This window comes from Carcharodon carcharias, chromosome 26, assembly GCF_017639515.1.
Source record: "Carcharodon carcharias isolate sCarCar2 chromosome 26, sCarCar2.pri, whole genome shotgun sequence".
In the NCBI taxonomy this organism is placed as follows: domain Eukaryota; kingdom Metazoa; phylum Chordata; class Chondrichthyes; order Lamniformes; family Lamnidae; genus Carcharodon; species Carcharodon carcharias.
Window position 1 is genome coordinate 10,635,535 of NC_054492.1, and position 12,657 is coordinate 10,648,191.

The 12,657-nt window shown below is 39.6% G+C and overlaps 1 protein-coding gene across 2 annotated transcripts in view; it reads right to left on the minus strand.

The window, feature by feature from the left end:
* efl1 (elongation factor like GTPase 1) overlaps nucleotides 1-12,657 on the minus strand; it is a 301,855-nt gene that overhangs the window by 269,600 nt on the left and 19,598 nt on the right. For both annotated transcript variants that reach the window (XM_041175230.1, XM_041175231.1), the window contains exons 4-7: nucleotides 10,546-10,630; nucleotides 9,517-9,650; nucleotides 9,041-9,178; nucleotides 866-1,080 (exon numbers count right to left, since the gene is read on the minus strand). In XM_041175230.1, the coding sequence (XP_041031164.1) occupies nucleotides 866-1,080; nucleotides 9,041-9,178; nucleotides 9,517-9,650; nucleotides 10,546-10,630 (572 nt within the window). The remainder of the gene's footprint in view (nucleotides 1-865; nucleotides 1,081-9,040; nucleotides 9,179-9,516; nucleotides 9,651-10,545; nucleotides 10,631-12,657) is intronic.

Sequence of the window (12,657 nt, forward strand, 5' to 3'; positions counted from 1 at the left end):
AGTTATTTGTGTCTTCCTCCGTGAAGACAGAATTAAAGTAGCTGTTTAATTGCTCTGCAATTTCCTTGTTCTCCATTATAAATTATTCCGTTTGGACTGTAAGAGTCCTACATTGGTCTTCACTAACCTTTCTCTTTTTACATACTTATAAAAGTTTTTACAGTCCGCTTTTATGTTCCTTGCAAGTTTACTCTCATACTCTATTTTTCCCTTCTGGTTCAATCTTTTTCCCGTCCTTTGCTGAATTCTAAACTGCTCCCAATCCTTGGGTTTGCTACGTTTTCTAGCAACTTTAAATGATTCCTCTTTGGATCTCATACTTCCCTTAACTTCTTTTGTTAGTCATGGTTGGGTTGCTTTTCCTGTTTGTATGGGGTTTAATTAAAGACCAGTGCAGCACCATGATACCAATCTCTTAGGGCACCATTTCCCAGTGGTCCCTGTCTTCCTTTCTCACTTAAGCGAATGTTATTTGTATAAGCAAAGAAGAATAATAAGGATTTACAATGTACACGCATATACATATGTACTGTTAAAATAGGGCAGAGAAAAATACTAACTTTTTAGTGTGTATTTTCAAAGATAATTTAATGACACAAGAAGCATTACTTCATTAAGAGGGTAAATAGTTTACCAAGGGATTGTTGAGACGTTTAGACTAGATCTTTTCAATATCGAAGCTAGGCAAGCAACTTGTCACAACAATTAGGGCAGCAGGAAGATAAACTAGATGGTCATTCACACAGTCTTTCTGTCTGATTATAGCAGGAAGTCTGCTGTGTAATCCCACAGAATTTCAACCCCCTTTTTTCTAGTCGAGAGTTTCTATGCTTCTAGAAAAATGCATTTTAAAAGACTTCCATACCTGAAACCCCAGCCATCGATAGCACTTCCAAAAACAACATTTCCCTGTTCAGGGGCAAAGTAAAGATGCGAATCATCTGTTTCTTCCAGGCCAGTACTCCAGTCATAAAACTGTTCATTGCTCTTGGAGTCTGAACTCGGCTTTTCCATGACTTCCATCTCCGCTCTCTCTTCCAATACTTTTGACGTAAACAGACTCCCAGTCACAGCATTCACCTAAAAGTTCATATATCATTATACAATAAAATAAATGTCAAAGTTATTGCTTCCCCACTCCCAGCAATACATTTTAAAGACAAAATAAAGGATGTGTGACAATAGTTCAAATGTCACTGTTATTATTCTTGGGCTTTCAATATTAGTGATCAAACGGCTAGCACAGGATCATGAATTTACATATTCAGTTGTGCTCCTCATTGTTCCTGTTCCCAGGCACTGAGAGAAGATTGAGGTGGGCACCCTGTTAGGTCAAGCTTCTGCCTTGACCACATCGCATTTCCTAGATTCCCCTTTGACCTTCACATCATGACAACATTTTCGTATGTGCTTTCCCCTGTGTCAAAAAAGATGGCTTTAATCCTATGACATGGAAGATGCTTAAATGAAAACTATCTACAAAGTAACAGCCTGGCATTCATTGAGCTGCACACCTTTCACTATCCCCCATGGAAAAGTGTAGGAAAAGCATCCAAAAACAGTAATTCTAAACTTTAACAGTATTATCAATTACCAAAATTATCTAATATCCTATGCAGAAAAGCATGGTGATGTACTATATACATAAACAAACTTGGCCTTTTCATTCTCTTAACTTTTCTGTTGCTCCATCCTGAAAGCACCCACTTTCCAAGTCAGTTAATTTGGACTTTCATCAGCGAAGTAGACAGCTAGATTAAACGAGGGTTTCTCAGTCATTCTCACCCAAACAGCCAGCTCATTTACCAATCTGAGTAAATTTTAGGGAAAAAATTCTATCCTTGCGCAACTATTTCAATTTTTTTCTTCATTTCTTCCATAAAATCAGCAGCCTTTTCTTTGAGTTCAACTCCACTTTAGACCTCCGGTTAGCCTATTTATGCTGCAAATTGAAAGAAGCTGTTCCAAACTGATTGCAACTCTCCTGGCAAACTTCCATTACACTGTTCTTGGATGCCAGGCAGGAGCTAAGTGAAGTGCTGAATAGACGGGTAGAATGGAAGCTAAAGCTTGGAATCCGGGCTGGGGAGGAAATGAACCAAGACGCCATTGAATTAGGCTCGATGGTGAGGGTGGAACCAGAGTGGGAGCACTCAAGGGGGGAGTTCAATTAGGCTGGAAAACAAATGTAATTTGGGTGTAAACAGTTGGTTGATTGAGCAAACAATATGGCCATCAAAGAAATCAGAAAACTATTTAAACAATTTGACTGGCTTTGTGACTCAAGATGGCTACTATTGCAACTTTGGGAAAAACATCTACTATTTTACTGATTTACATGAGTTGTAGTTTTCTACATTTGAAGGAACAATATGGTTAAAAACAGTGATGTCTGACCCAAGCACAAATAATTGCAATGGTTCATTTTTCCCATGCACTATGGGCACCCATTAAGTGATAGATAGACAGTCAGGTCACAGTCCATGCCCCACTACAGACAGGAACACAATCTAGGCTGATACTTCACTGAGGGAGTGCTGTATTGTTAGAAGTGCCATCCTTCAGATGAAACATCAAACTAACTCTGCCGACTCAAATGGAGATAACTGTTTCAATGGCCTTATTCAAACAAGAGCAGGAGTTCACCCAATGTCCTGGCCAACACGACTAGCAACAGATTACCAGTCACTCATTAATTTTCTGTTTGTGAGGCTCTGTGGAAATTGGCTGCTCCATTTGCCTAAATAACAACAATAACTGCATTAAACAAAAATCATCAGTTGTGGAACACTATAGGACATCCTAGGAATGAGATAGTTGTTATTCAAACGCAAATTATTCCTTTATTTTAGATAGACAGGTAGACGACTATCCACAGGTAACCATAAATCTAGAACAAATAGAATTCCAGTGTAGCATGCAACTTTTCATTTATTCCCACTGAATAGAATATATGATCCAAGTGCAAAATGCCCTGGTGTTGTCCAACTCTGAGATAAAATGAAGTCAATCTGAGGTCAAATTACACTAAGTACAAAATACAGCAATACATTTTAGCAATTTCATCTCTTCTGTTGTAAAAGTACAGATTGGCAAGGCCGAATTGCTGAATTAATGATTAAATAGTGTTTGAAACCAACATTTTTTCCTGTTTTTTTTCGATCATATTATAAATGCATTTCTTGGCCAAACCAGTTAGCTTCCCAAGATCCAACATTATTGTTCTGCTGAATGCAACACATTGCTGAGTGCTGAATCAGTTCCATAACCCCACAGGGCACCAATGCCAAATAATCAACAAATTCATATCCTGCATGGGTCAAAGGTGGTCAGGCAAACTGCACAATTCTAATTTTGTTGTCATCTGTAAGCCACCTGTTGAAATATTTTTTTTAATGCTCCTTTCATCACTTAGAATGAGCACAGAAATAAATATATTATGCAGCAGGTGGTTTTCGTTTTCAAGACTGTGTTCAATCTAATTAATGTGCGTGCTGCAGAACCACTTGCTCCATATGACTTAGACAGTTGAGTTCACAAGCAAGTGCCAATTACTAGAATTTTATGAAAGGATGTTCGATGATGAAAAAAAGTTGAAACAAAACCAATTCACAGGCATGTTCACCTAGAGCTTCCATTTAAGCCTTTTCCCTGCAGTGGCAAAACAACATTAAAGCTTTCCTTCCTCTGTTCATTCTTTTTATCCCCACTTTGGTTTCTTTAAAAAGTTTGTCAGCATATTCCCCTTTAATTTTGCTGTACTCTTCTCACTCCCTTAACTTCTGATTCAATTTTAGTTTTCTTCTTATTTCTCCTTTTATTTCTCGATCATTCCCCCAATCCTTTGCTTTCCCAGTTCTATCTCTTTAACTTCCAAGTTTTGATTCAGTCCACAAATACTACCAAATGACAAGCTGCTGTTTTCATTATTATTTCAGCAGCTATATAATTGAAGTTGTGCCTCTGGCTCTTGAATGTAAAATACAAACGTATGCAAATTGTTTTAAATATGTTTTCATTCACATAAATTCACAAGATCACTAGATAATTGGAGCTAAGGAAGGTCATTCAGCCCATATTAATTTAGCCCTCCACAAACACCCAAAACCACACTCTCCCAATAAAGCATCCAATTTTTTCTCAAATGACTGCAGGGTTTTTATTTCCACAGCTCTCCCTGGAAGACTATTTCACATGTTGATCATTCTTCATGAAGAAATTGCTGATATGGATGGTAATTTTGTATTTTACCAATTTTAATCTGTGCCTCCTTGTCTTAAATCAAGTTGCAATAGTATTACAGATTTAACCTTTCCTTTTTCTTAAAAATTCTGTATACTTTTTACATCTGCTGACCAACACATATCCCTTAGCCAATGCTACCAAAAACAGATTAAGTAGTCGTTCGTCTCAGTATTATTTGTGAAAGCTTGCTGTACACAATTTGGTTGTCGCACCTCCCTACAGAGCAAGTTCAAAAGCAATTCAAAAGTAATTAATTGGCTGTGAAGTGTTTTAACACATGCTAAGGATGAGAAAGGCACCAAATAAACGTGTGGATCGTTTTTAAAGTTTTCTCTCAAAGGACTCCCTTCCAGTTGAAAAGTCCGAGTACCTCCAGATTTCCTCATCACTCATATCTTTGACATCCACGCCTCTTGGCTCTTTGCTGCATTTTTTCTGATGCTTGTCTATCTCACTAAGTAGAATTGGTCACAGTATTCAAAACACACTAGTCAAGGAGTAGAATACCAGCAAGTTTCTCTGTATTCCACCTTTGTTCCATACTGGTTTTGTTGATTGCTGGTTAGTCACATTGAGTCTAAGGTTCAAAGGTCTCATGCCCTACGCTCAATCTATTGAATTCTGCCCGAAAATCTGTGAAATTCTTGAGCCAATTACTAGGGAAAAGTAGCTGAGGTGGATTGCTGCTGCCTTCCTCACATTTTATATCTTCTCTTAGGTGAGCTGCAATCACCACTAAAGAGCCCCACCCTCCTTTTTACGATAGGGAGAGACCATCCACATGCATTGCACCATAGCACGCACATTAGATATCAACCCAGTATTAGATTGGGCACCCCACCTGCTGGAGATGTCTGGTATGGTGCTCAAACACAACCCCTCTGACTCATTGGCAGGAATACCACTGAATCGATGGTCACTCCATTTGATCACAAATACCTCAGAAAATATCAAACCAGTCTTTAGAGATTTTTTTATATTCGATCATGGGATGTGGCTGTCGCTGGCTAGACCAGCATTTATGGCCCATCCCTAATTCTCCTTCAGAAGGTGAGCTGCCTTCTTGAGCCACAGCAGTCCATGTGGTGCTGATATACCTATAGTGCTGTAAGGGAGGGAGTTCCAGCATTTTGACCCAGCAACAGTGAAGGAACCATGATATATTTCCAAGTTAAGATGGTGTGTGGCTTGGAGGGGAACTTCCAGGTGGTGGTATATTCTCATCTCCATTTACGAGAACAGTCTGGCATGGGGCTCAAACCCTACACTCTGACTCAGAGGCACAGCTGCTAGCACAAAGCTAAAGATTCACTCCTCTTTTTCCTTCATCTTACCAATTACAATCTATTCAAAAAGTATTTTTTTGTGTTTTTTTCCTTCCAATGTGCATATTCTACACTTGTTTATATTAAGTTTCATCTACTAATGCTGTGATCACTTATCTTATGTAATTCACTCAAACTGTGAGCTGCCTCCTTAGATTCCACATCTGCTCCTAGTTTGGTGTCATTTACAAATTTGACCATTTTGCACTAAATTGCTGAATCAAAGTCATTTATGAAAATTAGAAACAGTAGTTGTCCCAACACCAATCCCGAGATATCTCCTCTAACAAATGCTCTGCTTTCTATTCCACAGCCAATTTTTTTCAACCATTCCCAGAGTTTATCCAGAACCTGCCACAGATTTGAGTTTAAGTAATAGCCTTTTATGGGGGATTTTGGTTAGGTGTCTTTTGGAAGCCCAAGTACACAACATTGAAGGGCTTTCCACAATTCATTTGTATTCTCACTTCCTTGGGGAGGTTGTTTATGAAGGATCTTCCCTTTCTGAATGCTTACGTGCTGCCTTTTATGTAGCACCTTTAACACAGTAAAACATTCCAAGGCACGTCATGGGAGCATCATCAAACAAACTTTGACACAAAATTAGGTTATTATTCTAAAGATTAAATTTACTGAAAAGGTAATCAATTCCAGTATTTTACCCATAATGGAAGTAAGACTCATGAGCCAGCAGTGACTTCTGTCTGTTTTGGCTCCAATTTTTTTTATATGGGCACCGCATTCATTCCTTTCTAATCTAATGGCATTCTCTCAATGTCCACTGATTCTCTCACATTTGTTACTGCCCCACAAATCTCTTTAATGTGTCTCAGAACTTTGGAATAAATACAACTAATCTACAATTACATCGATTACAGCATAGAAATAGGTCTTTCAGCACAACTGCTTTATGCAATTTCTAATGTTCCACACGATCCTCCTCCCACTCACTTCACCTAGCTCAATCCCCATATCCTTCTACTCCTTTCTTGCTCATGCGTTTATCTAGCTTCCCCTCATAGTTCACTTATATCTAAGTCAATTACTTAGATTATCTGTTGAGGAGATGAAACCAATCAATCAGAAATCATTTCAACAGGCTGCATTTGACTATTTATTTCAAAATAAATCCTACTCTCAAAAAAAACAATGAATAATCTCAAAATAAACAAATCAATGCCTAAAAAATGTTTTGTTGCTGTCATGACAGCTCCCTGTTCCTCTATTTTAAATATTTTAGCCACTTCGCTTCCACAGCGTACAAATCCCACAGTTCTGTTGGTTTCCTACTATCCTTATTTCTTACTGTTAGTTGCTGATCCAATCTGGAAACCAGATGGAGAGAGCTTCCACCAACAGGCCTGCCCCTCTCTCAGAAGCCCCTAGTCCTCTTCTTTCTTTGAGCCCAACATATGGCAAGCAAATGCTGTCAATACATGATACTGAGCCCTACAGGGTGAGCTTGTGGCCCATTCACTCTGTGCCATTCTCTGAGCAGGAAAGCTAGTGGTTAAGGCTCCCAATCTGCCCAGCCTATGGCAGGCTGCAATTTGTTTTATATTCCAGGCTGGCACCTGAGCTGGCACCAAGTTCAGCCATTTCAGACATTGCTTTGTTCTTCACTGATAGAATCTGTGTCTGACCCACCCACAGACGCTGCTAACCCTCCCAGTCACTAAAAGGTCCATGATCTCATTAATGCATTGATTCTCCACCCTGCATGGTACTCATGTTCCCCCCCACCTCAGGATTCCAATGCCCTGTGCCAAGTGCACACAGATTCCTCCCCCCGGCCTGCTCCACAATCTCCATCCCAGGCATATCTCAAGGCCTCCACGCAACAAGCCTCAACATCTCCCAAGTAACTCCAATCTCCAAGTCCAAAGACAAACAAACATATTTACATATCTCCTTTAATGCAATCAAACATTCCAAGGCACTTCACAGGCCGAGTCAAATGAGGAAATATTGGGCTGACTTAATTAAAGAGGCAGGTTTTAAGAAGCATCTTAAAGAAAGAAAAAAGGCAGAGAGGTTTAGGACATGAATTCCAGAGTTTCAGGCCTTAACATCTAAAGGCACTGGATCATCAAAAGGCCAGAATTGGAGCAGGCAGAGATCTTGGAGGGCTAGATGAGAATTAGAGATAGGGAGGGGCCAGGCTCTGAATAGATTGGAAAACAATGATGTGAATGTTAAAATCGAGGCGTTTCTTAACTGGGAGCCAATGCATGTCAGTGTGCACAGGGCAGATGGGGATATGGGACTTGATGTATGTTGGAACATGGCCAGCAGAGTTTTGGATGACATCAAGTTTACAGAGAGCCAAATGTGGGAGACCAGCAAGTAACACACAGGAATAATCAAGTCCAGAAATAACAATGACATGGGTGAAGTTTTCAGCAGCAGATGAGCTGAGGCAGCGGCAGCATCAGGTGAGGCTTTTAAGGTAGAAATAGGTGGTCTTCATGATGGGACAGAAGCCTCAGCTTTTGCCAAGGTGAGGGGTGGAATCAGTGACGAGAGAAAAAGTTTGTGGCAGGAACCGAAAGTAATGGTCTTCCCAGTATTCAGTTGAAGAAAATTTCTGCTCATTTGATACTGGACATCAGACAAGCGGTCTTACAATTTAGAGACAGTGGAGGGTTTCAGAGTGGTGATGGTGAGGTGCCGTCAACGTACATGTAGAAACTGATGCTGTGTTTTTGGACAACGTTGCCAAGAGACAGCAAGTAGAGGTGATTCTCTGGCTACTACTGGATAGATAAGAATGGTCCCAAACCCAAGAATCCATCATATGCCTCAATACTGAAGTTCTTCAACCCAATTACAATGACAAATGCCCTGGACATCAAACTCCCCTCCACCGAGTGGTCTCACCCTTTCTCTTAGTCTGGACAACAGAAACACACAGGTAATCCTGAAGTCTTTTCAGATGTCAGCAATGAGAAGTTTTCAGTGATACACTAAATAAAAGTTTATAAAAAAAAGGGAGGCAAGAAAACCTTAGAAAAGTTACTGTGCAGAAAGAGGCCATTCAGCCCATCAAGTCTGCGCCGACCAAAAAGAGAAAAAAGAAACTAGCTGCTCATTTTAACCCCACTTTCCAACTCCTGGTTCATAAACCTTGCAGGTTACAGCACTTCAAATGCAGATCCAGGTACCTTTTAAATGAGTTGAGCATTTCAGTTTCAATCACCAATTCCAGGCGCCCAGGAGTTTTCATCTTCAACCGCAATAAATATCTTATTTGAAGCATATTTTTGGAACCAATTCTTTTGAAATTCCTTTAAATTTTGTGTGAAATACATTAACACAAAGCAAATTATTTTTTTGAGTCCCAGTGGAGTAAGAGCATACAGAAAACCATAAGAAGGATGAAGAATAAAGTGAATTATTGCTGGGAATAGAGATACAAATTGTGAAAAATAGATTTTCAATAAGATATTATCAGCGACTTTTTTTTTTACCTGCTCTAGAATCTTCTGTAAGTGAATATAGGCTTCAAGTGGAGTCAGCTTCAGCTCAATTATCAGTCGGTCTATTTTGTTAATCACTAAAACTGGACGAATGTTTTCCAACCAGGCCTGGCGTAACACTGCCTGTGTCTGAAAATGAAACAGCAACAGTTCTGTTGATTTCCATCTGAGAAGAATTAATGCAGCATTTGCAGTATAGCAAAATTAAATTATTGCTATTTCATCATTAAAATCATGGTGATGCATTCTTGTTAAGCTATTTAGCTGCAAAATCTGTTAAAAGGTTAACATTAATAGTGCCTGTGAAATGAGGAACTAAATTGGGCAAATCAAATATTCGACACCACCATGTTAAGCTATGTCCCTAGCCAAATTTCATCCGCAATGAAGGCACTGACACCCCAATACCTATTTACTGTAAATTCGAAGTTGCCAAGGGTTAAGATTTACTTGTTCCTTTTGGTTACCTGAGGACAAACACCTTCAACAACATCGACCACTACAACAGCACCATCACACAGGCGTACAGCAGTTGATACTTCAGAGGAAAAATCCACATGGCCAGGAGAATCTATCATATTGATGAGGTATTCTTGATTATCTGTGAAACAGGCAACTTAAGATTATTAAAATGTCAACAAATAACAACAGTCACAGTCACTGAGCAAATTCAGGCTACAACACAGCATCCATTAATCTTATTTAAGCTTCCACATTTTTAAGTATGAAGTTGCAATTTTCCAGCTCAAGTCTGGATTCCAACCATCCATTACACCAGTAAAACAATTGACAGGACCAATGCAATCGCTCATTCGTAGCAAATCTGATTTTTTTTTTTGAGAGCTCCTCTTCAGCTTCAGTCACCTCAGGTTATCACATTTGTGGATGTATTGATGAACAGGTGAACTCACCATAAGTATTTTTTCCAGCTATGTTTTCCCAGGGTAATAACCAATAATGACCTTAACTTCAAGGATTAGTCCAAAGGAAAAATATCAGGAGGAGTGACTTTAGATAAAGGCACTGTTCCCATGAAGCAGTGAAGAGCAATAAGGGGTTTAATGGAGTTTGTTTTAAATTATGAAGCATTTTATTGGAATAATAGGAAAAATACTTTCATCGGGTTTGGGAGTTAAAGAAGCTTGATCATTGATGGCACAGTCTTGTCAGACCGTTAACTTGCCTGTCCACAATACTCTCTTCAAAGAAAGAGTGTGAAAACATGAAAACAACTACAACATATTCCAATTCGTTGACCCAACTGATTCTCTAGAAATCAAGCGATGCCAAAACATCATGAGCATTGTAAAGAAAATTAGTACAGGGTAGATAAATACTCAAGAAGGAAAAATGTGCAGAGCAATGGGAAACGAGGTGATTGCGACTAATTGAATAATCTTTCAAATAGCTGGGACAGACACAATGGGCCAAATTGCCTCCTCCTGTGATGTAAAATTCTGTGGTGCTATGGTGTGCAAGTCTTTGAAATTGCTTACCCGTACTGAAGTGCAATGATATGGAACTGGATTTCATTGTGATTCCTCGGAGCTGCTCATCTTCTCGACTGTCCATGTATCGCAACTACAAGGAAATATACAGGGAAAGCACACACCGAGTACCATCAATGCATTTTACATAATAAATGTACAATTTAAATCGACGGTTTACTCTATCCACAAGATATCACTGCAATTTCTATGAATCATTACTTTACAACACATGGCCAAGTCTACTTATTTGGATGTTTTGAGTTTGTCCATTGCTCTCCAGATATCACATTTTGAATAGAATACCAACAAGTCACAACAAAAAAAAACTTACAGAAAGGTACACAAAAAGGGAAAAAATATATAATTTCCTACTGTTTTATGACTTTAAGATAATTTATGAATTTGTTGCGACAAGAAGGGGAAGTTGCCGTAAATTCAAAAAAAACTTCCAGAAACAATAATCAGTCTCTAATTGACCTCAGGACATATTTATATAACTTCCCTACAGGAGTCACACAGCAGTAGCCTTAGAAGGACAGATCATAACTGTAGTCAAAAACCTAAAAGCCTGTGAGAAATGCATGACATCAACTTCTAGATTTAAAGACACCACGATGATGCAAAACATATTTCAAAAACTGCAGACCGCTTCAAATAATAAAATACAAGTAACATTGAATCATATGTACATAAGAATTAGGAGTAGGATTAGGCCACTCGTCCCTTCGAGTCTGCTCTGCCATTCAATGAGATCATGGTTGATCTGATTGTAACCTGATCTCCACATTCCCGCCTACCCCCGATAATATTTCACCACCTTGGTTATCAAGAGTCTATCTAGCTTTGCCTTAAAAATATTCAAAGACTGTTTCCACTGCCTTTTGAGGAAAAGAGTTCTGAAGGCTCACAAACCCCTGAGAAAAATATTCTCATCCTTGTCCTAAATGGGTAACTCCTTATTTTTGAAGTGACCCCCACCCCCCAGATTCTCCAAGATGAAACATCATCTCCACATCAACCCTGTCAAGACACCTCAACATCATATATGTTTCAATCAAGTCACCTCTTACTCTTCTGAACTCCAGCGGATACAAGCCTGGCCTGTCCAACCTTTCCTCATGAGACAACCCACCTAATCCAGGTATTAGTTTAATAAAGCTTCTCTGAACTGCTTCCAACGCACTAACATCTTTCTTTAAATAATGACACAATACTATATATTTCACAAAATAAATCATAGCGACATTTTTTCAAGAGAAATCCCCAAAAATTTTGCCAAGTCCCTTAGTCCCAACTCACCCTGCCAGCTAACTGATTAGGCAACCATGTCCTTATTGTGTGAGGGTGGTTAGGCAACCTGGCGTGTACCAACATTACTTTGAACTAGCTATGAGGAAGTGCTCAAGCACAGGGCAGGGATAGTTGTCCTAATGTTTGTTACTTCCTTGTAGTAAGGTGCATTTGACCAATTCAGTGCCTTCACCAGAATATAGCACTGAGCTCAAAGTTTCTTCTGGGTCGGCGTCCACGCGCGAGGGAGCAGCAGAGCTGGCGTGCGCGGGAGCAGCGGGGCCCCCCAATATTGCTACAATCTCAATTGCTACATTCAATATTGCTACAATACTAGCATCTACACAACCATGTCGAAAATTGCCCTGTGCAGAAAAAGGACAAATACAATCCAGCCAACCTTGATCATCAGCCAAGTGATGGGAGGTGTCATTGACAGTGCTATCAAGCAGCTCACACAGCAATCACCTACTCAGTGATGCTCAGTTTGGGTTCTGCCAGGGACACTCAGCTGCTGCCTTCTCTATAGCCATGGGCAAAAGACCTGAACTCAAGAGGCGAGTTGAGAGCGATTTCCTTTGACATCAAGGTAGCACTTAAACCGAGTGTGGCATCAAGGAGCATAGCAAAATTGAGGTCAAAGGGAATTGGGGAAAACTCTCAACTGGTTGGAGTCATACCTAGCACAAAGGTGGCTGGTTATGGTTTTTGGTTTCAGGGTAGTGCCCTAGGCCCAACCATCTGCTGCTGCTTCAACAATGACCTTTCTCTCCATTACAACAGAAGTGGGGAGGTTTGCTAATGTGTTTTGCACAATGTTCAGTCCTA